We start from the raw sequence: 27,795 nt of genomic DNA on the forward strand, positions 1-27,795 counted from the left end.
TAAGTGGGTTCCCTGAGCCTCCCTTACCTGTATCCCCACTTCTCAGCCTCCATAGTTCACAGAACTGTCTGTCCACAGTCCCCCTGCCGCCAGCTACTATGGAAGAAAGAGCCCCAGATGCAGAGTCCCGCAGACCTGGGCTCAAATCCCTCTGGCACCTGCCAGCTCCCTCCATCCTTCAGTGGCCCTCGCCTGGGCCATATGGAGGAGGCTGAGGTAAGAATGTCTGCAAGGGCTCGACTCCTGAGCCGCACTGGGCACTGGGCATGGGGGGCGTGCAGGACCCTGAGTCTTGGGAAGATCAGCCCAGTCTCCCTTGGGGGCTTCTGTGTCTGTGCTGGGGCCCTTTTGCAGGGGTGGGGAGGGAAGGAAGGGCAGATTCCCCAGGAATCTGAGATCTGTCTGGTAGAGAAGGTCTAGACTCTAGTCCCTTCCCTTCCAGACCCTCATCCCAACTCTCCAAACCTGGGTCCTGCTGTGGGTGAACACACACACACACACACACACACACACACACACACACACACAGCATGTGATCCTCACCTGAGGGCCTATTTTTCATTAATGATGGATAACAATAACAACAACAGTAATGATAGAAACCGCCCTCTGTGCCTGGACTGTCCTCAACATCCTCCCCTGCATTAGTCCTCGCAGCGCCCATCCCCCAAGCTGGTTCGTTATCTACTAGTAACTCCATTTGAAAGAGGAGAGACCCGCACCAGCACCCCAGGTTAGGCGTCCAAAGCCACAGCCTGTGGTGGGGCGGCTCCTTCCTCTATCACTGACTGAACACCTACTCAGCGCTACCTGGCGGAAGGCCTGAACACCTGACCCCGGCTGGGGTACAGTGTGGGGGAGCCCAGCATGAAGACCAAGGGAGAGCTCCCGTGGGCACAGAAGAGAGCTGGGCCCTGCAGAAGTGCCGCCCCAGCCCAGGTGGCTTTTCTCTGAGGAGCTGCCCTCACCCGCCCACTGGCTCTGGGCACGGAAGGCTCTTTCCAGAAGCTGTCTGTGCGTCCACTTTGTGCGGTGACAGGCATTCTGACCTCTGAACTCCCTCTCAGCCTCAAAGCCCTGGGGATTCTCTCCTCCCTCTGCTGGGTCCATGAGCCCCCTGGGGCGTGTAGCTGGGACAAGGCTGAAGCCTGAAGCAGCCATGTGTCCCCCGCCACCTGCTTGCGGATTTACCCCTCTTTCAGCTACCCTGTGCCAGCCCTGGCTTGGGGGCTGGGTGGGGAGCCTGGGCCCTGGCCCCGCAGCCCGGGCTTCTGGACAGGACCACAGGGCATTCAGGGCCAGGCCTGGGACACAGGCACGAGATGCGAAACCAAGGTGCTCGGGGTTGTGTTTTCTGCCTGAGTGGGGAGCAGCGTGGCGGAGGGTGAGGGGAAGGACAAGTCCACAAGGGGACTGGCCCAGAGTAGACTCACCACCGATTTTGAAAAAAAGGGAGGAGAGATGGGACTTCCCTGGTGGTCCAGTGGTTAAGACTCTGCGCTTCCACTGCAGGGGACACGGGTTCGATCCCTGGTTGGGGAACTAAGATCCCTCAAGCCATGCTAGTGAGGAAAAAAAAAAAAAAAAAGGGAAGAGAGAAAGAGGAAGTGACAGGAGAAACTTATAGACAAAGGAGTGAAATGGAGGAAGCCGGAACAGGTTGCAGAGGTCAGAAATCACTGGCCCCACAGGGCCTGTGTGTATTTCTTGTCCACAAATAGCACATAAGTACTTATTCGCTTATGCGCTAATGGTCCCTCTCCCCCAAGGGACCTGTGTTTGTCCCACTGAAGCCAAGCTTGGGGTAAGGGCCCCGTAATTATCTTTCAAATGATAATGACAATGTTTGTTTTCTAATGCTGGTGCTGCCTTCTAAACAGAGCTCAAACCCACTCTTGGGCAACCACAGTATCAAGAAAGATGCTATTCCTGACGGGTTTTCCCAAGAGGGTCTGTTCTCACCCTTTTATTTTTTTGGCCATACTGTGCAATTTATGGGATCTTAGTTCCCCAATCAGGGATTGAACCCAGACCCTCGGCAGTGAGAGCATGGAGTCCTAACCACTGGACCACCAGGGAATTCCCTTTTCACCCATTTCTTTTTTTTTTTAATTAATTTATTTTTATTTTTGGCTGTGTTGGTCTTCGTTGCTGCACGCAGGCTTTCTCTGATTGCGGCGAGCAGGGGCTACTCTTTGTTGCGGCGCATGGGCTTCTCATTGCGGTGCCTTTTCTTGTTGTGGAGCACGGGCTCTAGGTGCACGGACTTCAGTAGTTTTGGCACACAGGCTCAGTAGTTGTGGCTCGCGGGCTCTAGAGCACAGGCTCAGCAGTTGTGGCGCACAGGCTTAGTTGCTCCGCAGCATGTGGGATCTTCCCGGACCAGGGCTCGAACCCGTGTCCCCTGCACTGGCAGGTGGATTCTTAACCACTGCGCCACCGGGGAAGCCCCCTTTTCACCCATTTCTGAGCCCACAGGGACTCTACCCCTTTGGCCCCAGGCCAGGCAGCTCCCCTCCCCCCACCCTCACCCTGGGGCCAGAAATGGGTGTGACAGAACCAGAGCTGGGCTCCAGTGTCCAGTCCCTTCCTCAGTCCCTAGCGGATGCTCGGTCTGGATCTTGGTTCTGGCCTTCTGGCCTCACGCAGCAAGGGCCCGGGGTGAGGGTACTAGGGACCCCAGTAAGGTGGGGGGAGCAGAGGTCTGTGTACCTGCAGGGCAGGGCCAGCTGGCTGGCCTGAGCCTAAGCAGGGTGGTGGGTTGGTGCTGGTTCTGTAGTAATGCTGGGCGCCATTGCAGGTTCGTCATGGCCTCAGGGAACTGGGCTGGGGCTCCATCGAAATCCTTGAATGGTTCTGGCTGGCACCTTGACAATGGCAAGCCGCCCTTGGAGGCAGCATGAGTCAGGCAGGTCATTCAGTGCCAGTCACAGCTGGATTGATAATAGTAATGGGCGTCATGGCCTTGGGCAAGTTAATTAGTGCCTTCAAGCCTCAGATTCCATTTTTTTTTCAGATACCATATTAAAGAGTGGGGATATCACACCCATTAGGATCCCTGCTATTTAAATAAATAAATAAACAAACCCAACAACAGGAAATAAGCATTGGTGAGGACGTGGGCAGATTGGAACCCTTGTGCCCTGTTGGCGGGGGTGTGAAATGCTGTAGCCAGGGTGGTCGAGGCCTCTGGGCTGGGATGAACCTCGCTCGGGGTGGAGCCAGGGGAGCCACAGCCAGTACAGTGGTAGCGGTTGGACTGACCATTGCTGCTGCAGAGTTTGCAGGCTTGTTTTTTTCCGGTACGCGGGTCTCTCACTGTTGTGGCCTCTCCCGTTGCGGAGCACGGGCTCCGGACGCGCAGGCTCAGCGGCCATGGCTCATGGGCCCAGCCGCTCCGCGGCACGTGGGATCCTCCCGGACCGGGGCACGAACCCGTGTCCCCTGCATCGGCAGGCGGACTCCCAACCACTGCGCCACCAGGGAAGCCCTTGTAGGCTGTCTTAAGCTTTGCAAGCCAGGAAACACATGGAGCCTCAAGTAAAACAAGTTTTTCAAAGTCTACCAAAATGTGCCTTCTGTGGTGGTTATTACAGAGGTGGGTTTGAACCCAAAATGACAAAATGGGAGGCAGCATTAGCATGGTAATTAGTGTAAGCCCTACTGCCAATAAAGGAAAAATAAGAAATGTTTATTAACGAGCTATGCTTTTAAATCACATGACAACGGGGGGATCCCTTTATATAGCAGCCCAAAATCAGTGATGCTAAAGATTTACTAGAAGGCCAAACTGAAAAATGAAATAAATGTATGATGAAGTTTACTTTTTTTTTTTTAGGCCGAGCCACGCAGCTTGGGGGATCTTAGTTCCCCAACCAGGGATCGAACCCAGGTCCTCGTCAATGTAAGCACAGAGTCCTAACCACTGGACCACCAGGGAATTCCCATATGATGAATTTTAAGTTCTTATTCACTTATGTACTTGAGTACCAGCTTTTTAAAAATAAAGTGCCTCAAAACTTAAAATGGTGTAGACACCCCTCAAAAAACGAAACACAGAGTTATCATAGGATCCAGCAAGCCCACTTCTGAGAATATCTCCAAAAAAATGGAAAGCAGACTCTTGAACAGATACTCGATCACCCATGTTCAGAGTTATTCACAATGGCCAAAAGGTGGGAACAACTCAAATACACGTCCATTGACTGATGAATGAATGAACAAAATGATAAATACATACAATGGAGTATTATTCAGCCTTAAAGAGGAAAAAGCATTCTGACACACGCTACAACAGGGATGAAACTTGAGGACATTATGCTAAGTGAAATAAACCAGTCACAAAAAGACAAATTCTGAATGTTTTCACTTACGTGAGGCACCTGAAGTAGTCAGATTCATAGAGACAGAAAGTAGATGGTGGTCAACAGGGCTGGGGGGAGGGGAATGGGGAGTTAGTGTTTAGTGGGAAAAGTTTCAGTTGGCAAGATGATTGAGTTCTAAAGATTGGTTATGCAACCATGTGAATATACTTTATCACACTACTGAACTGTACGCTTAAAAATGGTTAGTATAATAAACGTTATGTTGTGTGTATTTTACCGCATTAAAAAGAAACATGAGATAACACTACTCACCAAGCAGGGTCCTCGAGAGGGTGTAACGAGGGGACTTCCGGCTAAGATCTTAGGGTGGTATCCTGCACAAAGTAGGGGCGGGCTCCATGGGCCTGCAACCTGGGCAGCCATACAGGGCCCCTGAGCTCAGATCGGTCCCTCACTTGGTTAATGCTGCTGTAGTTGTGTTGAAATTCCTAATAATTTTTGAACAAGGGTACGTGCGTTTTCATTTTGCACGGCGTCCTACAAATTATGTAGCTGGTTCTGCCCCTCAGCCAATGGGAGGCTGGTGGTTCTTAGTGAAAAAGACACCTGGACAGACCTTGCCATCCACCTCGTTCAGAAAGAGCTGGTGAAGGATGTGCTGTGTTGGGGGTGGAGAAGGGTATGGGGGCCACATGGCAACAGCACCCCTCCCTGGGGGTTGAGGAGCAGTGGGGCCACCTGCCAAGGGAGGAGAGGGCCACAGACAGCAGAGGCTGGTAAGGGGCTGGGCCATATCACCCCAAGATGGGGCCCCGGCCATCGCCGAGTTGGTATTTCAAGTCTCCCCCGGCAGACCGAGGCCCCAAGGAACCAGCCTCAGAAATCAGCCATCGAAGGAACGTCTCATACGCGAAACAGTGTTTATTGAACACCTACTATGAGCCAGCGGTAAACACACCATCTGTGATCCTCCCGTTCTCATTCACTTTCTGGGTTTAAGGACTGAGGCCGGGAACCAAGGAGGGACCAGTGTCAGCAGTGGGGTGTGAACCCGGCCAGTCGGGCTCCAGGTTAGCGCTGGCTCCACTAGATGGCGCTAAACGTAAATAATGATGGGCGCAAAGAGCTCCACGGGCCAGGGAGGGGTTGTGCGGAGGTTTCTGGAATGCCCGCAAGCAAAGCTCAGAGCATCACCTTGAAAGTGCAGCCGTCTCTCCAGAAGGCGGCTCTTTGTTTTTCAGGGAGGCAGTAGTGTGAACGATCAGGTTTCCTAGGTTCAAATCCAGGCTCTGCCACTTAAAAGTTCCACACATTTTCACAACTTTTAAATTTTTATTTATTTATTTTTCTTGCTTAATATAAGTTTTATTTGATATTCTTCCTAGCTTTTCATTGCTTTTTTAAAAAATTCACAACTTTTTAACTGATGAAATAAAAATATAATAACAATTGAGCATAATTTTTTTGGTAATACAGGTCTACTAATGAGAAGAATGGATTTCTTTGCGGGGCAGGAGAGGAGATAATTTCACTTAATTGGGGTCCAAAGTTAGTGTGTTCCCTAACAAATCGGCTGCAAACGGTCACAAGTAAAAATCATTCTTAGCTTTCTGGAGCCGGTAGTGGGCTGGATTCGGCCAGTGGTTTGCTGACTCTTGATCTAGTATTTTAATTGCGTTAACTGTTTCCTTGGCATTCAATTTTCCTTTTGCTGAATTTTGTGCCTTTCTTGAATGTTCTTGGTCTTTAATGTTTTTGGCTGAGTGTCTGAACTCTCTCTTTTATGAACTATTCTCAAGGTTCACGGACTGAACTGAATGTTTATGTCTCCCCTCACCACCCCCGACCCCCCCCCCCATTCCTGTGCTGAAATCCTAATCCCCAATGTGATGGTATTAGGAGGTGGGCCTTAGGGAGGTGATTAGGTCATGAGGGTGGAGCCCTCATGAATGGGATTAGTCCCTGTATGAGCCGCCAGAGAGCTCCCTCACTCCTTCTGCCATGTGGGGACTCAGCAAGATGATTATCCAGGAATCAGGAAGCAAGCCCCCACCAGACACCGAATCTGCTGGCGCCAGAATGGCGAGAAATATATGTGTTGTTTAGAAGGCACCCAGTCGCTGGTGTTTTTGTGTTCGAGCAGCCCAAATGGACTAAGACACATGGATTTATCCTAAGTGTCAGAGGACTGCTCTCTAAGGAGACCGACCAGTGATTACCTTACTTAATTTTCTGCCCAACTGTCCATGTCCCTGCTTCTTACCTCAGGGCAATTTCAGAGTTTTGTTCAGAAAACTGATTATGGGTGGAACTTCTCTCTTTTGCATGTTGGGGAGCATTTGTCCTCATTTTTATTGGGGTTGCCCGTTTATCTGTTCTTATCTCATCTTCCAGGAATTCCTCACTGTTTTTTTTGTCTATTGGGAGTATTTCTACTAGTCTTCCAACTATGTCATGGATTTCTAGCAGATGATCACTTATGCAGTCTGTAGTTCAACTAACTTAACACCAAAAGGGAGATGTGTCTTTGAAAAGAATTTAACAACCAACAATTGCAGTTTAGTACTTTATACAATGGTTATCCTTCAAAACGTATAAACTGGGATCTGCCATAACTTGTGATACTCCAAGGTGACATCTCCCCTGCCTGAGTCCTTCTGCCCATGTGAGGAAGATGGGAGTGCCCCATATGAGCAATCCCCCTTGCCTGCCTGGTGGAGCTAAGAACACCAGTGATAACGCAGAATGACAAACGGATCCTCACTAGCCACAAAGGCATGATTTTGGAACAGATGATTTTTTTTTTTTGGCCGTGCCTCAGGGCTTGCGGGATCTTAGCTCCCCAACCAGGGATGGAAACCCGGCCCCAGCAGTGAAAGCGCCGAGTCCTAACCACTGGACCACCAGGGAGTTCCCAGAAACAGATGATCTTAAAACAAAACCTTTTAGAGAAATTCCTTTATTTGCATGTTTTTGGTATTCAGATTCCTGGATAGTTAATTTTCTATTGTATTTTTCTATTTCTTCTTCTGCCATTTCAGTGAGATTTTGGGGTGTGAAAAGATGTTCAGTCCACTGTTTCAAAATGGAAAAAAGTTTGTTTTTTATTTTATTTTTTTAATTTTTAAAAATATTTATTTTTATTATTTATTAATTTATTATTTATTTTTATTTTAGTTGCGGCAGGTGGACTCTTCATTGCAACACAATGAAGTTGTGGTGCATGGGCTCCAGAGCATGTGGGCTCACTAGTTGTGGAGCACAGGCTTAGTTGCCCCTCAGCATGTAGGATCTTAGTTCCCCGACCAGGGATTGAACCTGCATCCCCTGCATTGGAAGGCAGATTCTTAACCACTGACCACCATGGAAGTCCCAAAAGTTTGTTTTTTAACTTTATTTTATTGAAGCTTTAAAAAATTTAAAAATAACACTTTTGTGCTACTAAAAAATTCAGACAATAAAAAATATAGGCTATAAGAAGAGAAAGTACTTTCTATGCCAACTCCTGAAGAGAATGACTCTTAACAGTAACTGCATATCTTTTTTCAAGCTTTTTTTATGCCTCTTATATATAATGCATATACATATTAATGATTTTTAAAATCATACTATACAAAGTTGTGTAATTTTCACTTTTCATTTAATATATTATGTATATGTTTCCAGGTCAGCACACGTAGATCCACTTTATCCCTTTAATAGGTAAATACTATTTCATTAAATTGATGAACTTTAATTTAGCCAATAAGACTTCTGCTAAAAAACATTTATATTTTTCCCAATTTTTTTTTTTTTTTTGCCGTACGCGGGCCTCTCACAGTTGAGGCCTCTCCCGTTGTGGAGCACAGGCTCCGGACGCGCAGGCTCAGCGGCCATGGCTCACGGGCCCAGCCCTCGCTGCAACTGGAGAAGGCCCACGCACAGTAACAAAGACCAAATGCAGCCATAAATAAATAAATTTATTAAAAAAAAAAGAAAAGGCTGGGATTTTCCCGTGCCCAGACACCTAGAATGTAACAGAGCAGGGATGTAAATTCTGTGTCTCTTCTTTTATGCTGCCTTCAAGTACATTTTCATGGCTGACAGATGTCTGGGGTACATGCTCTTTTATTTTGTATTAATTCAACAAGTATTTGAGCAATTAGTATTTGTGCCTTTTTTTTTTTTAATAATCTTCCCAACAACCCTTCAATATAGGTGCTACTGTCCCATTTACAGACAAGAAACTGAGGCAAGAGAAGTGACGGTGACCTGCCAAAAGCCACAAAGCTAGTAGATTTTGAAGCAAGGATTCAATCTAGGCCTGGCTTGTTTTTCTGAGTTTTTTGGCCACGCGTGCGCGGCTTGTGGCATCTTAATTCCCCAACCAGTGACTGAACCCGCGCCCTCGGCAGTGAAACCGCGGAGTCCTAACCACTGGACCGCCAGGGAATTCCCCTGGCTTCAGTTTTAAATTTCTCACTAGGCTAGGCTGCCTCTTCCTAACAGAAGGCGTTTTAAAAATCTAGTTTGAGGACCTAAACCTGTCCCACGCTCAGGGAACACTTCACCAATGAGGTTACCTTTGAGTAGGCCATTTATTGATTACTGGCTGCTGAGCACAACTTGTTATCCTTACAACAATAGCACTAGGGAGGTGCTATGAACAGTCCTAGTTGTACAGATACTGAAGCTGAGCAGCAGAGGGGATAAAGAGCCGACTGGACCCAGGGCCCCAGGCATCATACCGCTCTACCTCCCACTATCAGGCTCGATCCCGAGCCCTCGCAACCTCATTTCTGGGCCCTGAAGGTTGCAAGGCTCCCGGGGGTGGACGACTGACTCCTCGTAGGATCTCAGCGCCAGGCGTAGCAGGCCACCGGCATAGAGGTGTAGAGACCGGCAGGGAAAGTCTGACCCCGGAAGCAGTCGCGGCGCTGGCAAGGCCGCGTCTTCGGTTGCCAGGGCGCCGCCCCGGAAGTAGAGCCTGTCCGCGCTGGGTAGCGGTTCGCGTCCTCCTCTGAGCGCCGAGTGGGGTTGGAGGCGGGGCCGGGCCGCGGCGCCGGGCCGCCGTGCTCCGCGCTTCTGGGCGCTCCTCTGCGCTGTGCGCCCACAGGTGAGGCCCCGCCGCCGAGGCCGCCGCCTCCGGGGACCGAGGGTGTGGCCGTGCCCGGTGGGCGAGTGCGCATGCGCGAACGATTGTGGGCCCTGGTCTACGGGGCCGGGAAGGTGCGGTTTAGATGCTGCTCGCTGGACTCGCGTTCCCCGGGAAGCCTGCGCTGACCACTGTACCCCTCTTCCTCCTCCGAGTTCCTATGACTTAACTTGTGCCGCTCGATCCTTGTAATTGCATTCTTCTTATTATTGGTTATCCCAGAATTTCATTGTTCCTAGGCTTTTTCATTCATTTGCAATCTGTATCGTTCCTATTGGCTTCTTGGAGGGCGCGGTGTACCTGTGGCTAGAGCTCTGGACAGGAGACAGGAGATAAGTGTTCCCCGCCCTGCTCACCTCTCTCTGGGGGACTGTTTTCCCATCATTAGACGGGGTGGGGTGGTGGTAGTCATACACTCCTAGAGTAGCTGTGGCATTACAGGGGATTCATTCTAGACCTAAAAGTATCTGGTCGTTGTAAGCCGTTTGGAGGTTTGTTTGCAAAGCGGTTCTTTGTTCAGGAAATATTTAATGAGCACATTTGGGTGCTGGGTTGTGACAGTACAAAAAGATTGGCCCTGCCCTGCACTCAGGGAGTTACAGGCACTGGTAAACAGGTACGTGGAGCATGGGGGTGAGGAGGCGGGCAGGGCAACACGGCTGCGACTGAATGCTGCACGGCACTGATGTGAAGTCATTTATATTGTTACTTTATTTAAAGATGGCTCTTTTTTGCCTTTTCAAAAAAGACTTAACTAGCTGGAAAAGAATGCAAGTGTCCTAGGATCCTGGCCTAGCTGGGACTTTATTTTTTCTTTTTTTGCAGTACGCAGGCCTCTCACTGTTGTGGCCTCTCCCGTTGCGGAGCACAGGCTCCGGACGCGCAGGCTCAGCGGCCATGGCTCACGGGCCCAGCCGCTCCGCAGCATATGGGATCTTCCCAGACCGGGGCACGAACCCGTGTCCCCTGCATCGGCAGGCGCACTCTCAACCACTGCGCCACGAGGGAAGCCCAGCTGGGACTTTATTGAAACTGATAGTGATTAAAGTGTCTGGGGTAGGGGGATGAGGCAGAGACTGCTCCCATTTTCCGATGGCTGGACCCGGAAGAGTGAAGTGACTCCCATGAGGGTGAGTCCCCCGCCCTCCGCTGTTTCTCCTCAGAGGTTGTTCTAACTTTTGTCTGGGAGTAGTCATAACTCCAGGAGGTAAAAGGCCTCTTGGCAGAGCTTTGTCCTCCTGGGGTTGTAGGCACAGAGATTTCCCAAGATGTTCCCTCGCTCGGTGGAAATCAGCTAAACTCCCGGCCTCCTATTTCTCACCAGGGTAAAGCTGTGGAAGTGTTTATGGGTGATGGTTTCCTGGGTCTCCCCCTTCGGACTTACAGCCCCTGTAGGGCTGGGCTGCGCCTACTTCACTGCTTGGCACAAACAGTGCTTGTTTGACTGTGTGTGTGTGGAGGGAATTCACGTCTTTATTTTTGTTCATTCGTCACGTATTGGTTGAGAGCCTGCTATTGCTAGACGCTGTTCTGGGTGCTGGGATTCAGCAGGAGATAACGTGGCACAGCACTGCTGCTCACAATGTGACGTATCTGTGTCAGACAGTCACCAAGGAACCAAATACATGAACTAGACCAGGTCTTTTCTTTTTAAAAATAATTAATTAATTAATTTATTTTTGGCTGCGTTGAGTCTTTGTTGCTACGCGTGGGCTTTCTCTAGTTGCGGCGAGCGGGGGCTACTCTTTGTTGAGGTGCGCGGGCTTCTCATCGCGGTGGCTTCTCTTGTTGCGGAGCACAGGCTCTAGGCGTGTGGGCTTCAGTAGCTGTGGCGCATGGGCTCCATAGTTGTGGCTCGCGGGCTCTAGAGCGCAGGCTCAGTAGTTGTGGCGCACGGGCTTGGTTGCTCTGCGGCATGTGGGATCTTCCTGGACCAGGATCGAACCTGTGTCCTCTGCATTGGCAGGCGGATTCTTAACCACTGCACCACCAGGGAAGTCCCTTTTTAAAAAAATTAAATTAAATTAAATTATTTATTATTTATTTATTTTTGGCTGTGCCAGGTCTTCGTTGCATGCAGCACACGGGATCTTTGTTGCAGCATATGGACTTCTTAGTTGTGGCAGGCATGCGGGATCTAGTTCCCTGACCAGGGATCGAACCCAGGCACCCTGCATTGGGAGCATGGAGTCTTACCCACTGGACCACCAGGGGAGTCTCATAGGCCAGGTCTTTTCAAACTTGCACTTGCATAAGAATCGCCTGAGAGCTTGTTAAGACACAGATTACTGGGCCCCGCTCCCAGAGTCTGAATGTGTACACTCTTGCGTGTGCATGGGGGCAGCTGGAAGGTTTGTATTTCTAACGAGCTGCAGGTTGTGATGCGGATGCTGCTGGTCCACGGACCATGCTTTGAGTTGGCGCCGACTAAACAACTGTGTACAACGTGAGCACCACGGAGAAGTAAAGTGACAGCTCTGTAAAGGGGGAGGATTGAGACTGGGAAGCCCAGTCTGAGGAGCTGACCTTGGAGAAAGGGCCAGATGTGGGGGAAGAGCAAAGCCTTAAGACTAGATGCCGCTTGGCGGGTGTGGGGAGCTGAAAGAGGCTGGCGCCTGGAGAGGGAAGACAGGTGGGAAGGGCGCTGGGAGACAAGGCCCGAGAGGCATGGGGGTCCCGGGTCACGCTGGGCCAGCCTTGCAGGCCATGGGTGGACTGCTAGGTTTATTCTCAGTGCAGTGGGAAGCCGCTGCAGGCTTATGAAAGGAGTGACAAGATCTGCTTTGTGTCTGAAAAGATTGGTCTGCTGCTGGGTGGGGAATGTGTTGCCATGGGGTGAGAATGGGGCCAAGGAAGCCAGTTGTGGCCAGGGTTGTGGGGATGCTGGGGAGAGACACAGACGGATCCGGAATTTTCTGGGGGTGGAGCGGGCATGATTTGCTGCTGGACTGGACTGATGGTTACTTCCTCCCCAGGACTGAGGTTGGATTTTGTTAGGTTGTTAAAGCACTTTTCCACTGGGGCTGCCGCTGGTTGAACGCGTCTCTTGCCTTCGCTGGATCAGGACTGTCCAGGAGCCCCTGGTCCCGGGTGGCTTTCCGTCTCCCGTCACCCGCCTGGCACGGAGTGGCTGTTGGTGCCCAGTGGATGGATGAGAAACTACACTGTCGGTGGCCCGGACGCCCAGGGATGTCCCGGCGGAAACCTGTTCTCAGGCTTGTGAAGATCCTGCCCACTTGCCCCAGGAGTGGGCCCCACGGTGTTCTGGAAATAACCAGCAACTGTCTGGTTTTAGGATGGCTTTCCGAGGCTGACATGCCTCAGGCGGTGACAGCCCACTCTGACTTCAAGCTGTGAGCAGCATGAGGACCAGCACGTCACTCTCTGCTTTTCCTGATTAGGTTTTTATGATGTTCAGTTTGAAAGTAGCTGACCCTGTGGCTTAAAATTCTGAGGTGTCAGTTCATATGAACCAGTAGAGAGGTAACGTGTCAAGTTCATCACATAATACCGCTAATTCCACTTTTTTTTTTCTTTTCTATTTTAGGAGGAAGCCACAGGAAAACAATCTGACATCAGGTATTTCTCTATTTACCTGATAAATAGATAAGGCTTAGTATTTCCTAGGGTTGGGAAGGCGTCAGCCCTGGCTTCCGTAATGTGGGGATTGGCCAGCTGGTTCCTTAGTCTTCTACAGATGATACCTGAGCCCCCTCATTGTGCCTGGCCCTGGCTGGGTGCTGGGGGACCCACCCCCTGCCCTGTGGGGTCGATGACGCCTGACAAGGGGGATGCATGTAATGACGGTTGACACCCGCGTGTGGGAGGGAGACTGTGCGGGTGGCCACGGCAGCAGTCTCTGCTCTGCCTCTTGCTTTCCAAGCTCCACATTCCCGTCTGTAAGTGGGGAGAGTACCTGCCTGCCGGCCTCAGGTGAGCCGTAACTATGTACCCAGTAGAGAAGGATCTACACACACACCACCCAGCCTGGGGCCTGATGCATCCTGGTGTTCGGGGAGTGGTAGCTGTTGTTTCAGCGATGATAGAAATACGTACTCAGTTACTGTGTAAGGGCGGGGCCTGGCAAGCCCTCCGGGAGGAGGAGCTGGAAAGGAGGCGCGTGCGGAGCCGAAATCGGGGGCAGCTTCAGGGTGAAGCTCTTTCTGCCTGATGCACTCGTTTCAAACCCAGTTGACGGTCTGGAGAACCTGCTGTGTGCCAGGTCCACGCCCACCTGACCTTGCAGTAATCCCAGCAGCACCGCCCAGGAGCTGTCACTTTCTTTCTTTCTTTTTTTTTTTTTTTTTAACATTTTTATTGGAGTATAATTGCTTTACAATGGTGTGGTATTTTCTGCTTTGTAACTGTGTGAGTCAGTTCTTTCCCATTTATTTCACTGGGGAGGCTGAGGCCCGGGGAGGACTTGCCAGGATCCGCAGCGGTGGCTCCATGGCTCAGATGCGTCTCTAACCGAGCTGGGTCTCTAAGCCTCGGGTGTGGAGGGAACTGCCCTCCCTCCTTTGGCTCTTCCCAAGGCTGCCTTTTCATCTGCTCTCAGTGGCGGTTTCCACATTGATTTGGTGCATTTCTGAAAAGAGGTTCTTTTAAAGGAGAGGGGGCCTTCCTTCATCCTTTCCTTTTTTAACCGTAAATGACTGTCTTGTCTTCTTGCTCAGCACTTTACTGTGCTCTGTTCCCCAAATATATATACGTAAACCTCCTTATGGGTGTACATTTCTTATGCTTCGTTTTTCCCTAGTGTTTAGGATGGTTATCTCTTGTATTAGTTTCCTAGGTCTGTGGTATCAAAGTGCCCCAAACTGGGTGGCGCAGTGAGGCCAGAAGCCTGAAATCAAGGTGTTGGCAGAGCCGTGCTCTCTCTGAAGATTCTAGGGGAGGGCTCCTTGCAGCTTCCAGTTTCTGGGAGCCCCCGGCATTTCTTGACTTGTTGCAGCCTTACCTCCGATCTCTGCCTCCATCTGCACATGGCTGCCTTCCCTCTGTCTGTCTGTCCGTTCTTGTGTCTTCACAAGGCGTTCCCTGCCTGTGTGTCTGTGTCCAACTTTCCATCTCATAAGAGTACCTGTCTTTGGATTAAGGCTGACCCGAATGACCTCATCGTAACTGCAAAGACCATACTTTGACCAAATAAGGTCATGTTTACAGGTACCCGGGTTAGGACTTCAATGTATCTTTTCAGGGGCACAGTTCAACCCATAACATTTTCAGGGAAGCAATGAGTCGGGTTCCAAGGACCCAGCCTTGAGGACTTGTCCATCAGTCACTCACACAACAAGCAGTCATTTTTTGCGTCTCATGTGCTGAAGGGCTGGAGATAATGGGGTCGGGCAAATGGACTGTAGGGTCGCTTCAAATACTCCCCTTTAAATCTAGAATCAGTGGGTTGAGAGGGAAACGGGTGACTACGAGAGTCCCTCGCCTCACACGTTTATGGAAGGAACGTACAGAAAGAACTGAAATGCAAGTCGGGAAGTTCTGAGTGCCCGCAAGGATGGCAGGAAGGGTCTGCAGGGGGTCCCGAGGAGGGAGACACTAATTCCAGTGAAGGCGATGAGAATGGCCCCCTGGGGGAAGTGGCCTTCGAACTGTGCCCCGCGTGGTTGGTGGAGCTGGATAAACGTTAGGATGGAGGGACAGCGCGGGCACAGGTTCGCGGGCGAGCACATGAGCACGGAGCAGCAGAGGGGGGTGCGTTCAGCCAGAGCAAGGGCTGCGTGAAGTGAAGGGGTGGCCTGGCAGCTTGGGAAGGTCAGCGGGAGCCAATAAGTAATTAATTCAGAAGTACTTATCACGACAAGAGAGGAACCCAAGGCATCCTCCGTTGGGCACTTAAACAGAAGACGCCATCCACTGAATGTTCCGGTTAGTTACCATTTGGCTGTATTCATGAACTGTTAGAACACCTCTTGATCTTGTGCTATGTACATTTCTCTGTGTATTAATGTTTTTTCTCATTTTTAATATTTTGGCTGCATGGCATGTGGGATCTTAGTTCCCCAACCAGGGGTCAAACCTGTGCCCCCTGCATTGGAAGCATGGAGTCTTAACCACTGGACTGCCAGGGAAATTCCTAATTTTTTTTTCTTTTTAATTTATTTTTGGCTGCATTGAGTCTTAGTTGTAGCATGTGGGCTCTTCTTTGCGGCGCATGGGTTCTCTAGTTGAGGCGCGCGAGCTCAGTAGTTGCAGTGCACGGGCTTAGTTGCCCTGCGGCATGTGGATCTTAGTTCCCCGACCAGGGATCGAACTTGCATCCCCTGCCTTGGAAGGTGGATTCTTAACCACTGGACCACCAGGGAAGTTCCCCTAATTTTTTTTCCCCCTAATTTTTAAAAAATTTTATTGAAGTATAGTTGATTTACGATGTTGTGTTAAATTCTGCTGTACAGCAGTGTTTCAGTTCTACATGCATATATTCTTTTTCGTATTTATTTCCAGTATGGTTTATCACAGGATATTGAATATATTTAGTTCCCTGTGCTATACAGTAGGACCTTGTTGTTTATCCATCCTATATATAGTAGTTTGCATCTGCTAATCCCAAACTCCCAATCCTTCCCTACCCTACCCTGTCTCCCTTGGCAACCACAAGTCTGTTCTCTATGTCTGTGAGTCTGTTTCTGTTTCATAGATATGTTCATTTGTGTCATATTTTAGATTCCACATATAAGTGATATCATATGATATCCGTCTTTCTCTTTCTGACTTACTTTGCTTAGTATAATAACCTCTAGGTCCATCCACGCTGCTTCAAATGGCATTATTTCATTCTTTTTTATGGCTGAGTAATATTCCGTTGTATATACATACCACATCTTCCTTATCCATTTATCTGTTGATAGATATTTAAGTTGTTTCCATGTCTTAGCTATTGTAAATAGTACTGCTATGAACATTGGGGTGCATGTGTCTTTTCAAATTATATTAGTTTTCTCCGGATACATGCCCAGGAGTGGGATTGCAGAATCATATGGCAACTCTGTTTTTAGTTTTTTGAGGAACCGCCATACTGTTTTCCATAGTGGCTGCACCAATTTACATTCCCACTGACAGTGTAGGAGGGTTCCCTTTTCTCCACACCCTCTCCAGCATTTGTTATTTGTAGACTTTTTGATAATGGCCGTTCTGACTGGTGTGAGGTGTTACCTCATTGTAGTTTTGATTTGCATTTCTCTAGTAATTAGCAATGATGAGCATCTTTTCTTGTGCCTGTTGGCCATCTGCATGTCTTCTTTGGGGAAATGTCTATTTAGGTCTTCTGCCCATTTTTTGATTGGGTTTTTCTTTTGTTATTGACTTGTATGAGCTCTTTGTATATTTTGGAAATTAAGCATTTGTCAGTTGCATCATTTGCAAACATTTTCTCCCAGTCCATAGGTTGTCTTTTCATTTTGTTTATGGTTTCCTCTGCTGTGCAAAAGCTTATGTTTGATTAGGTCCCATCTGTTTATTCTTGCTTTTATTTCTATTGCCTTAGGAGACTGACCTAAGAAAACTGGTACAATTTATGTCAGAGAATGTTTTGCCTATGTTCTCTTCTAGGAGTTTTTTGGTGTCATGTCTTATATTTAAGTCTTTAAGTCATTTTGAGTTTATTTTTGTGTGTAGTGTGAGGGTGTGTTCTAACTTCAGTGATTTTCACGAGGCTGTCCAGCTTTCTCAACACCACTTGCTGAAGAGACTGTCTTCTGCATTGTGTATCCTTGCCTCCTTTGTCAGAGATTAATTGACCATATGTATGTGGGTTTATTTCTGGGCTCTCTAATCTTTTTTTTTTAATACATTTTTTTTTTTTTTTTGGCTGCGTTGGGTCTTCGTTGCTGCACGTGGGCTTTTCTCTAGTGGCGGTGAGCGGGGGCTACTCTTCGTTGTGGTGTGCAGGCTTCTCACTGCAGTGGCTTCTCTTGTTGCGGAGCACGGGCTCTAGGCACACGGGCTTCAGTAGTTGTGGCTCGCGGGCTCTAGAGCGCAGGCTCAGTAGTTGTGGCGCACGGGCTTAGTTGCTCCGTGGCATGTGGGCTCTTCCCAGATCAGCGCTCGAACCCGTGTCCCCTGCACTGGCAGGCACATTCTTAACCACTGCGCCACCAGGGAAGTCCCTGGGCCCTCTATTCTATTCCATTGATCCCTATGTCTGTTTTTGTGCCAATCATTTGTATATTTTATTTTAGGTAAGAATCCGAGTCAAAATTTGGTGAAACTGAAGAGAAATTGGATGTTCCCGGTGGCTCCATAAGTACCTATGGTAGGTCCGGGCTGAGATGTTTTCCTTGGTGACCACTTGTCCACACAGCAGGTGGAGGGTGCAGGAGGCCGAGAGGAAACCTACCCTTCTCGGAGGCTCCATTTCCTGCTCAGTAAAGTGAAGGTGAGAATATTTGCCCCATCGGCCTTATTGGGTTTAGGAGTGTACCCTTGGAAGTATTTTCAGACTATTTTATAACTGAAGTGCAGCACACGTATAAAGTATGGCCTTTATCATTATTCTGTGTTGTTGCTCTTACTTCTGCGTCATCTCCAGGTGGGAGCTGTGGCGGGAGTGAGGTCGCCCAGTGAGACTGGCGCTTGAAGTGCAGGGTGTGGGTTGTGGTGTAGGCGCTACCTGGCTTGGGGGTGATTCTCACCGAAATCCTGTGTCTGCAGTTGGACTCTAGGGGGCAGAGTACGAGCAGGATTGGTCAGGGATGCAGGGCTGTTCAGACTGAAATCAAATACAGGCCGACCTCAGAGATAACTGCAGATTCCAGTCCAGACCACCGCAGTGAAGCGAATTATCGCAAGAAGGCAAGTCACATGAGTTTTTTGGTTTCCCACTGGATTTAAAAGTTATCTTTACACTGTACTGCAGACTGTATTGGGCGTTAGCAACTTGTCTAAAAGAGGTACATGCCTTAACTAAAAATTTTATTGCTAAAAAATGGTAGGCATCACCTGCGCCTTCAGTGAGTTATAGTAGTAACACCAAAGATCACTAGATCACAGATCACCGTAGCACATATATAATAATGAAAAAGTGTGAAATATTACAAGAATATTGTGACACAGAGACACGAAGTGAGCAAATACTGTTGGAAAAATGGTGCCGACAGACTTGCTCGATGCAAGGTTGCCACAAAACTTCAATTTGTAACACACGCAGTATGTGCAAATCACCGGTGGTGAAAAAGTAAACTCCCCTCAGCAGTCGGCCTGGACAGTGCAAGAGGGTGTGAGGCGTGCGGGGTTTGCTCCGGTACAGACATGAGTTACCGGCACACGGGGACTCGGCTTCTGTGGTGCTTCTGCCATCATTTCCGTGTGGTGGCTGCTGACCTGCACGTGGGTCATGACCGATCAGTCAGCAACCTTATGTGGCTGTCACGTGGCACTTAGAGCTTGCAGAGAGCGGTCCATTTATTCCTCACTTTGACCCTGTGGGCGTTGTCATCATCCTGATGAAGGCCAAGTTCACAGAGGGAAGGGCTGGGCTGTGTGGAAAGAGGTTTAGGGTAGGGTCACCCTAGGTTTGGCTCAAGCCACCATCAGTCCCTTTGGTCTGTTCTTACACAGGCTCTTAACCTTTGAGCCTCAGCGTCCTCATCTGAAAACTGGGGATAATGACAATCGTATGAGATGCTTCCTGAGTGCTTCTTACGTGCCAGGCACCGTTCTCGGTGCTTTACACGTGTTCACACATTTACTTCTCACTCCAGCCTATGACATGGATAGATACTGTTGTTATCCCCATTTTACAGAGGGGGAAACAAGTTCGGAGAGGTTAAGTAACTTGCCCAAAGTCACACAGCTCGTGAGCGGTGGAGCTGGGCCTCAAACCCAAGCTCCGGGACCTATGCTTGACCACAGTCCCGCCTCGATGATACTACCCGCCTTGCTGGGCAACACGAGGAGGGAGTGGGCTGATGCTGGGTGGAAGCACCCCAAGCTCCGCCTGGTGGATTCTATCATGAGAGTGTCTTCTCTTTTCCTCTCCCAAGCAACACATACCTGGGTCCCCATCTCTACGTCCCATGCCTTTTCTGCCCGGTTAAGTTGCCCCAAACGTGAAGCTATTATAAGTCCATGGGGGAGGTGCCTCCTTTCATAAAAGGCCCTCGAGGCTCCTCAGGTCCCCCGGCTTTCAAGCCCAGTTTTTCACAGAAGCCCTTCCTGAAAGCCCTTCACCTTCTGTGAAGAGGTACACAGAAGCGTAACAAATGCAGCCGTCTCTGGTCGGCGCTGGGGTGGGAGCCTGGAATCCTGGGCTGCCCCAGCAGTTTGAAAATGAGAATTCAAAGGAGGAAACAAGTCCAGAAACTTTCTCAAAGTCACATGGTGGTACTGACAGGCCTGTGACCACAGTCACTCATTCTCTCTGAAGTGATCATTTGCTGCATGCCAGGCACGGTGCCAGGCCCTGGGTGCAAAGCAGTGACAAAGAAAGCCAGCTCCTGCCCTCTAGCAAGGACAGAACTGCAGGGTGCCAAGGGGCTGCGTAGCTGGTCTGGAGAGTCAGAGAGGCTTTGTGGAGGAAGTGACATTCACTTATGCTGGCAGACTGGTGGGCGGTCGCTTGGCCAGGCAGAGCAGGGCGGAGTGCTGCAGGCAGAGCATGTGCCAAGGCCCTGAGGTAGAAGAGGAGGTGGGCAGAGAAGTCCAATGTGGCAGGAACAGCGGGTGAGGGAGAAGGTGGCACAAGATGTACCTGGAAAAGCAGGTGAGGGCCAGGGGGCTGCGTATTTTAAGTACAGTGAGAGCCACGTTGCTTGTTCACCAGGATTGATGTGGTGAGACAAACACTTAATGTCACCCACAGTTAGGGACTTCCCTGGTGGTCCAGTGGCTAAGACTCCATGCTCCCAAAGCAGGGGACCCGGGTTTGATCCCTGGTCGGGGAAACTAGATCCCACATACATGCCGCAACTAAAAAGATCCCGCGTGTTGCAACTGAGACCTGATGCAGCCAAAATAAATAAACAAATAGATAGATATTAAAAAAGATCACCCACAGTTAAAGAGAGTGAATTGGTGAAGCGAATCCGGAAGCAGCAGGGAGATAGGCAGAACTTGAGGGGACGGGGGGTGCCCAGACTGGGGTGAGTACTCGCACCCACCCGTCAGGAGCCAGCTCCAGGATCCCTGCTCAGGGCAGCCTCCCCGCTGCCTCCGCTCTCACAGTGGTGCCTGTCCTCGTGCCTGTCCTCGTGGTTCCAGTCACAGCTGCCATTCGGCGTGTGTTGCCGTTATTTGCCGCTTAACGAGGATTCTCAGTCTCAGCACACCTGGCCTTTGGGGCTGGATGCTTTGTTGGCGGGGGCCGGCGGGGGGCATACTGTACGTCGGAGGGCGTTGAGCAGGATCCCTACCTCTGCTCCCAGATGCCAGCAGCATCCCTCACCCCCAGTGCTGGCAAGCGAAGTGCTGCAGGCATTGCCGGATGTCCCCCGGGGGTGAGCTGCCCTGGCTGAGAGCCACTGTGGGGAGGACTGAGCTGGGGGTGGGGGACGTCTGCTCGCCTCGTGTAGAGGACTCCTTTGGGCGAAGGGACGTGAGCTGTTAAGTTTCATGGCTCCGATAAGGTGATCTCTTCCAGGATTATGGCAGGAAAAGTGAAATGGGTCACTGATATCGAGAAGTCGGTGCTGATAAATAACTTTGAAAAGAGAGGATGGGTCCAAGTGACAGAAAACGAGGACTGGAATTTTTACTGGTAAGTATAAACCAGGGTTTGGTTGTCTTCCAGAGCCCGTTTATCAGCGCGGTTAATCCCATACCGGCGCACGGACTGTCCTGTGCAGGCGCCCCCACGCCATCGTGCCGCCTCCCCTTACACTTCGCTCATCCGGGCCCTTCGTGCGCGCGGGGAGAAGGCCCTGGGTTAGTGTACGTGGTGGAGCGTCCCCTGCTCCTGGTTATCAGGAGGTCCCGGGATGTCTCAGCACGGCTGAGTGTGGTTACACGGCAGTGGGAATTTGGGTGAGAAACCAGAGCCCCACCCGCCTCCAGTTCGTGCTGGTCACAGTGGTGCCCTGTTGCCTGGCACCTCGGGGTGCGCTGGGGAGGTCAGCATCCTGTGGGGTGGTGTGGGGAGGAGATTGGGGAAAGGGCTGTGGGGAGGGCTCGGGACTTCCTTTCACCTCCCTCCCGTTAGGCCAAGAGGGTGCCGGCTGGACTGGCTGAGAAACCGCAGAAATGCGTGAGGCTGGAAAAGCAGTGTGTGGGCCCTGAGTCCCGGGTGGCACCACCCGCGAGGAGCCTGGAGGCTTCCTAGACCCCCCTCCTCGCCTCTCACTTCCTCAGGGTGAGGTCCTGTGTCCTCCTTGGTCCAGGCCTGGTCTGCTCCCTCCCTCGGGGCGGCCTCCACATCCCTGCTGGGTTCCTCAGCTAAACATTTGGCTGACCCTGTGCCGCTCCTGGGTCCAGAGCACTGCAGTGAACCTTTGAGGGGGCAGGGGGCCAGTGGGGGCACACGTCGGGGTCGGCAGGGGCTTTGTCACCCTGTACATCCCCCGCCCCGGACTCACTCTCCCTGCCGCCACCTTGAGAGACGTTACTCGGCTTCTCTCAGCCACTTCCCTTCCCCGCTCCTCCCCTGGTCCCCGCCGGTGCAGCGGGCTGCGCGTTTTCCCCTGTTGACCCGCTGCTGAAACGGTCTTTCTTTTCCGTCTGTGTACGTGCTACGCTTTCTATGCCTCCTCAGCCCCCCATTTGGAGACGCAGTGCATCCAGGGGTTACATGTCCAGACCCTGGAGCCAGAGCCACGCGTGGCTTCAGCCCTGGCTCTTCCGCTGCCGTCTGTGTGGCTGTTAGCAGAGGACTTGGCCTCTCTCTGCAAATACCGTTGTTTGAGGTTTCAAGGAAGCAGTGAAGCACAGAACTCGGGGCAGCGCCTGGCACATGGCGGGCACCCCATCAGCATGTGCTGCCACTGTCCTTTGTGCACCAGCACACCTGCCCTGGAAGCCACCTCTGCCTCTCGCGCCCTCCCAGGCTGCTCTATTCAGGTGCCGTGGCAGCAGATGCTGAGTGCCGTGATTTGTGATTTCCCGGCCTGTCCCCTCTTCCAGTGTCACTGTGAACCCCTGGAGAATGAGGACCTGGCCTGGCTTATGTCAGCATCCCCGGAGCCTGGCCGGGCCTGGGCACAGAGTAGGCAGCACCCAGCCTCCAGCTGCAGCGGTGGATGGAGAGGTGACCCTAGCTTTGCTCCTGGCAGCAGTGAAGTCACCTGCCCTTTAAACTGCAACCTGGGAACTCCCTGGCGGTCCAGTGGTTAGGACTCTGCGCGTTCACTGCCGAGGGCCTGGGCTCGATCCCTGGTTGGGAAACTAAGATCCCACAAGCCAGGCAGCATGGCCAATAAACAAACAAACAAACAAACTGCAACCTAATTTCCCTTCAGGAGTGTGGACTGCAGAGAGGAAGGGTGTTTATGGAGTAGTTCAGTGCCTGTGTATGGTTTAGTGTCAAGTTTACGTTCTTTCTTCTCAAAGGTAAAGTGAAATCCTTTATCCAGAGCCCTGTTTCATGGGAGCTCTGAAAAGAAGGCTGAACAGGACAGTATTTTGTACTTGCTGTTTGGTGTCCCACTGCCCAGTGCTGTGGGGCCCAGCAGAACTCAGCGCGTTCTTTCGGCTTCTCTGGGCAGGGGGTCACATGCCAGGGATGGGGGTGGGGGGGGGTGGGGATTTGAATGCTTGCTTCTTCATGCCGAGAAGCGTTTTGGAGCTTTTCTTAACCAACAAGAGAATGACGGAGAAGAAAAGAGCTAAACGGTATGATAAGTTTGGATATTTGAGATATCTTGAGAGCTCATGCTTTAAGCACTAAGTGTCCTGTCGGGTCTTAAAAATTGGTTAGGGAAGAATATTGGAAACAACTAAACATTAACTGGTTGGGGAAAGGTGAATAGATTAACCAAGTGGATTACGGTACAGCCATTGAAATAATTGCGATGATTATAAAGCAGTTTGGGAAACTGAATAACAGTAAGTGTGAAGAAAAACATATTACAAAATTGTATTTGTATTCTGATAACAACTATGCGAAAACAGCTTGCATGCGGGCAGGAAGCAGAAGGAGTGAGAAACAGGTAAACACTGGCTCTCCTGGAGGGGGTGTATGGGTTATCCATTGCCGAACTGATGGTGAGTAACAAACACCACAAACTTAGGGGCCTGAAACAACAACCACTTCTTGCTGCACAGGAGTTTGTGGGTTTGGCTGAGCGGTTCTTTTGGTCTGGCAGAACTTCACTCACACATCTGCTGTCACCTGGTGGGTCATCTGAGGCTTGGCTGGTCTAGGATGCCCTTGGCTAGGACGACAGGGGCTTCTCTCCACAAATCCCTCACATCCCTCCAACCGGCTAGCCTGGGCTCGTGGTGGTGTCGGGGGCCCAAGAGGGAGGTGGCAGCTCTCAAGGCCTTTCGGGGCTAGTCTCAGAAATGGCACACCATCACTCTGCCCTTCTTTTTGGCCAAAGAAAGGCATTAGGTCAGCCCCAGTTCAAGGGGAAATATATTTCACCTCCCGATGGGAGTTGAGGGGTGGACAGTTGGGACCCTTTTTACAATCAGGCTACACAGTAGGTGAACATTTATTTATAACAAAGGGTCCTTTGTTCCTTGGAGAGATGCCTGATGCTGGGCCTCAGGAAGAATTGTACAAGGTGAGCTTGGAATAGCTTGTCTTAAGGGAAAGCGAGGACGTCGTCGAGGCCTGCTGGATTCAGGTTAATAAAACTCAGGAGACAGCTTGCAGAGTTCCTTCTGCCCCAAATAGGGACACCTAGAGCTTCCATAAGAATAATGACAGCAGACTGAAACTCATGAATCATGTTTGAATCTATGAGTTCATAAAAATGCCCCCCAAAAGAACTGAAACGGAACAAAACCCCACATAATTTGTGGCACGTTAAAATGGCCACAGAGTTTTTGACACCACTTCCTTCTGCAGATGGGGTTTTCGTTCCCCTCCTCCTGACCTTGGGTGGGCTCTGTGATTGCTTTGGCCAGTGGGATGCAGGCAGTGTGATCCAGTCAGTGTGATACAGGCCTTAAGAAACCAGCAGCTTCCTCCTCCTGTGTGGGAACCCCCTGCGGGAGCCCTGAGCTGCCACGTGAGAAGCCTGCCCGTCCCGGGGCCGTTGTGCTGGAGAAGTTGCAGCTGCACCCACCTTCCAGCCACGCCTGCCAAGGTGCCGGATGTGGAAGAAGCCTTCTCGGGGCCCCCAGACCAGCCGGCTGAATCCCACCCAGCGACCTCAGTGCTGCCTGGGGCAGAGCGCTCTGCTGAGCCCTGCCCAAATTCTTGACCCACAAAACCTCGAGATATCATAAAATGGTGGTTGTCTTAAGTAGCTAACGTTGGGTAATTCGTGTTGCAGTGATAGGTTCCCAGAACACAGCTCACCACACGTCTGCGGGTGGTAGGGAACCAGCTCACTATTTTGAAAACTGGTAAAGGGAAAGAGTCACACACTTACTCAGTCTTCCCTGTACGAACCATTCATGGGTTACCTAAATTGTTGACGAAGGGAAGTTTCTCCTTGTAGAAATATTCCTGCCGATAAATGAAGGCGGAATGAAAAAGGAGAATTTTACTGTTTTGCAACCCCTCATGGCCTAAGGATCTACACCTGTGCAGGACGGAGGCCGCTGACCACAGGACAATAGGACACTTAAGTGTGGCTGGTCCAGACAGAGACGTATGTGCCGGAGTGTGACGTACGCTCCCGTTTTAGTACGAAGAAACAAATGTAAAATTCCTCATCACAAATTTTTATGTTGGTAATTTGTTGAAATGATAATATTTGGGATATATTAGGTTAAATAAGATACATTAAAATTACTTTCACCTCTTTCATTTAACTTTTTTTGGCTGCGTTGGGTCTTCGTTGCTGCACGCGGGCTTTCTCTAGTTGCGGCAAGCGGGGGCTACTCTTCGTTGCGGTGCTCAGGCTTCTCATTGTGGTGGCTTCTCTTGTTGCGGAGCACAGGCTCTAGGTGTGCGGGCTTCAGTAGTTGTGGCACGCGGGCTCAGTAGTTGTGGTGCATGGACTTAGTTGCTCCACGGCATGTGGGATCTTCCCGGACCAGGGATCGAACCCGTGTCCCCTGCATTGGCAGGCGGATTCCCAACCACTGTGTCACTAAGGAAGTCCCCCTTTAACTTTTGTTTTAATGTGACTACTAGAAAATTCACTATGTGACTCAGCTGTGGGTCACATTTTCTATTGGGCAGTGCAGCTGATTAGTCACTGACATCCCGAAGGGAGAGGCTCTCCGGCTGGATGCCACCCTGGGACGCAGCTCTGCCCCCATCAGCCTGCAGCTCATCAGACCTCTAGGTCTGACTCCCAACTTACAGGAAGTACAGGGCCCTGGGGAGCATGATAAATAAGGAAGCTGTGAGAACCCCTACAGAACAGATACCCGGTGTCTTCAACAAATAAATTGCCTAGAAAAAAATTAAGGAGGGGTGGGGGAGAATGTATAGATTTAAAGAGATGTGTGAGAGAGAGAACAACTAATCAGAAGGCCTGGCCCTTATTTGCAAAAGTTGTAAAAAAATATTTATCAGACAACTGGGGAGATTTGAACACTGAGTAATATTTGATGATATTTAGGAATTACTGCTCCTGGGATTTCCCTGGCGGTCCAGCGGTTAAGACTCTGCGCTTCCACTGCAGGGAGCGCAGGTTCGATCCCTGGTTTGGGAACTAAGATCCTGCAAGCTGCGTGGTGCAGGAAAAAAAAAAAAAATGGAATTGGCTGCGCTCCTTTTTTTTTTAAGTTGTGATAACAGTGTAAAATAGCATATCATATAATATAAAAAGGAGTCCTTAACGGTTAGAGATTCTAACAGGAATAATTTGGATGAAATGATATGGTATCTGGGAAGTGCCTCAAAATAAGCCAGTGCTGTGAGGTACAGGCAAAGCAAGGCTGGCCTCGTGGTGACTGTTGAAGCTGGATTACGGGCTTCTGTTACACTTTTCTCTATACTTCTTCGTGTGTTTGAGCTTTCCCATAATAAACAGTGTGGTTTTTTTTTTTTTTTAATCCTTTTAATCCTTTTGTTCTAATGATTATGGAATCAAAAGAAACCCTCTGGTTGGTGCTATGGGGAGGGGGCGGGTTGGGGGCAGGGAGTACAGAGAGGACCTTGCCTTGTCTTGTGACTCCAGGACTCCCTTGTGGGTGCCAGCCCTTCTGTCCTTCCTGCTTCTCTGGGGGTGGCTAGGGAAGTCAGACAGGTGTGGCAGGGAGACTGGCTTTCTTAGAGGATGAGAAGGAATCTATTTCTCTTTCAACTCTCATTTCACTGGGGGCTTCGCGGTTTAGCTGGCCTGTCAGGGGTCTCTCCAAGAATATCACATGCCAACTCAGGGTCCTTAAATAACCCCTGTTTTTTTGTTGTTTTTAATTTTTTGGGTTTGCCACGTGACTTGCGGGATCTTAGTTCCTGACCAGGGATGGAACCTGCACCGCTTGCAGTTGAAGCACGGACTCTTAACCACTGGACCACCAGGGAAGTCCGTGGGGTTTTGGTTTTAGGGGGTCCCTGTCCTTCCTGACTTTGGGTGCAGATATTGAGTCAATGAGTTTCCTGACTTCAGAGTCTGACTTTCATTAGTTGGGTATCAAAATCAATGTTATCATTAACTGATAAACATTTATTGAGCATCTACTCTGTGCCAGAGAGTACAACCAATCAGGGCAGAGTCAAAACAGCCCCTGCCTCAGATAGTTGAGGTACAGTCAGCGGACACACAGCCTGCTGCTGTGGGCCAGGCACCTGGCTCGGTGCCGGGCTGGGGACAGGTAAGCTCTGAGGGAGCGTGCTTCCTGGTCAGGAGTCCCCGGGCTTTAATGACACCCGCCTCCACATGGACACATTCTGAGCTTCTGTCCTGCACATCCCTTCTGTGCTTCTCTTTCAGGATGAGTGTGCAAACCATCCGCAATGTTTTTAGTGTTGAGACTGGCTACCGGCTCTCAGATGATCAAATAGTCAACCATTTCCCGAACCACTATGAACTGACGCGGAAGGATCTGATGGTGAAAAACATCAAGAGATACAGGAAAGAGCTGGAGAAGGAAGGGAGTCCTTTGGCAGAGAAGGACGAAAGTGGGAAATACCTCTACCTGGGTTTGTGTCCTTTCCACCGGCCTCACGTTTTAAATAGATAGTGGAGTATTCTCCAGTGGCACAAGACCGCGAGATGGTGACTGTTGGCTTTGAGGGATGAACGTGTTTGTGGGCACCTCTTTCATTCCAGGCATCTCCAGAATTGGGGGAGGGGGCTCCACTTGGAATCTGAGTTTGTGTGA

At 50.4% G+C, this 27,795-nt stretch overlaps 1 protein-coding gene and 1 pseudogene across 23 annotated transcripts in view; both read left to right on the top strand.

Annotated features, from left to right (window-relative positions):
* Nucleotides 1–3,199: 3,199 nt before the first annotated feature.
* LOC115852568 (mitochondrial import inner membrane translocase subunit TIM14 pseudogene) lies at nt 3,200–3,801 on the top strand (annotated as a pseudogene).
* A 5,484-nt stretch (nt 3,802–9,285) lies between these two features.
* The window catches only part of TTLL1 (TTL family tubulin polyglutamylase complex subunit L1), a 37,498-nt gene continuing 18,988 nt past the window's right edge, over nt 9,286–27,795 (top strand). For 3 of the 23 annotated variants that reach the window (XR_009565363.1, XM_060305743.1, XM_060305744.1), the window contains exons 1-6: nt 9,286–9,420; nt 13,007–13,038; nt 17,652–17,848; nt 18,124–18,264; nt 21,050–21,166; nt 27,405–27,613. Coding sequence is in view for 2 of the 23 variants with exons in the window: in XM_060305743.1 (XP_060161726.1) it covers nt 21,054–21,166; nt 27,405–27,613 (322 nt within the window). In the remaining 21 variants the exon portion in view is untranslated. Of the gene's footprint in view, nt 9,421–9,506; nt 9,648–13,006; nt 13,039–17,651; nt 17,849–18,123; nt 18,265–21,049; nt 21,167–27,404; nt 27,614–27,795 lie in introns of those variants that run through there. The other 20 variants (XR_009565365.1, XR_009565372.1, XR_009565366.1 and 17 more) reach the window with 20 other exon arrangements.

This window comes from Globicephala melas, chromosome 10 (genome assembly GCF_963455315.2).
Source record: "Globicephala melas chromosome 10, mGloMel1.2, whole genome shotgun sequence".
Taxonomy (NCBI): Eukaryota; Metazoa; Chordata; class Mammalia; order Artiodactyla; family Delphinidae; genus Globicephala; species Globicephala melas.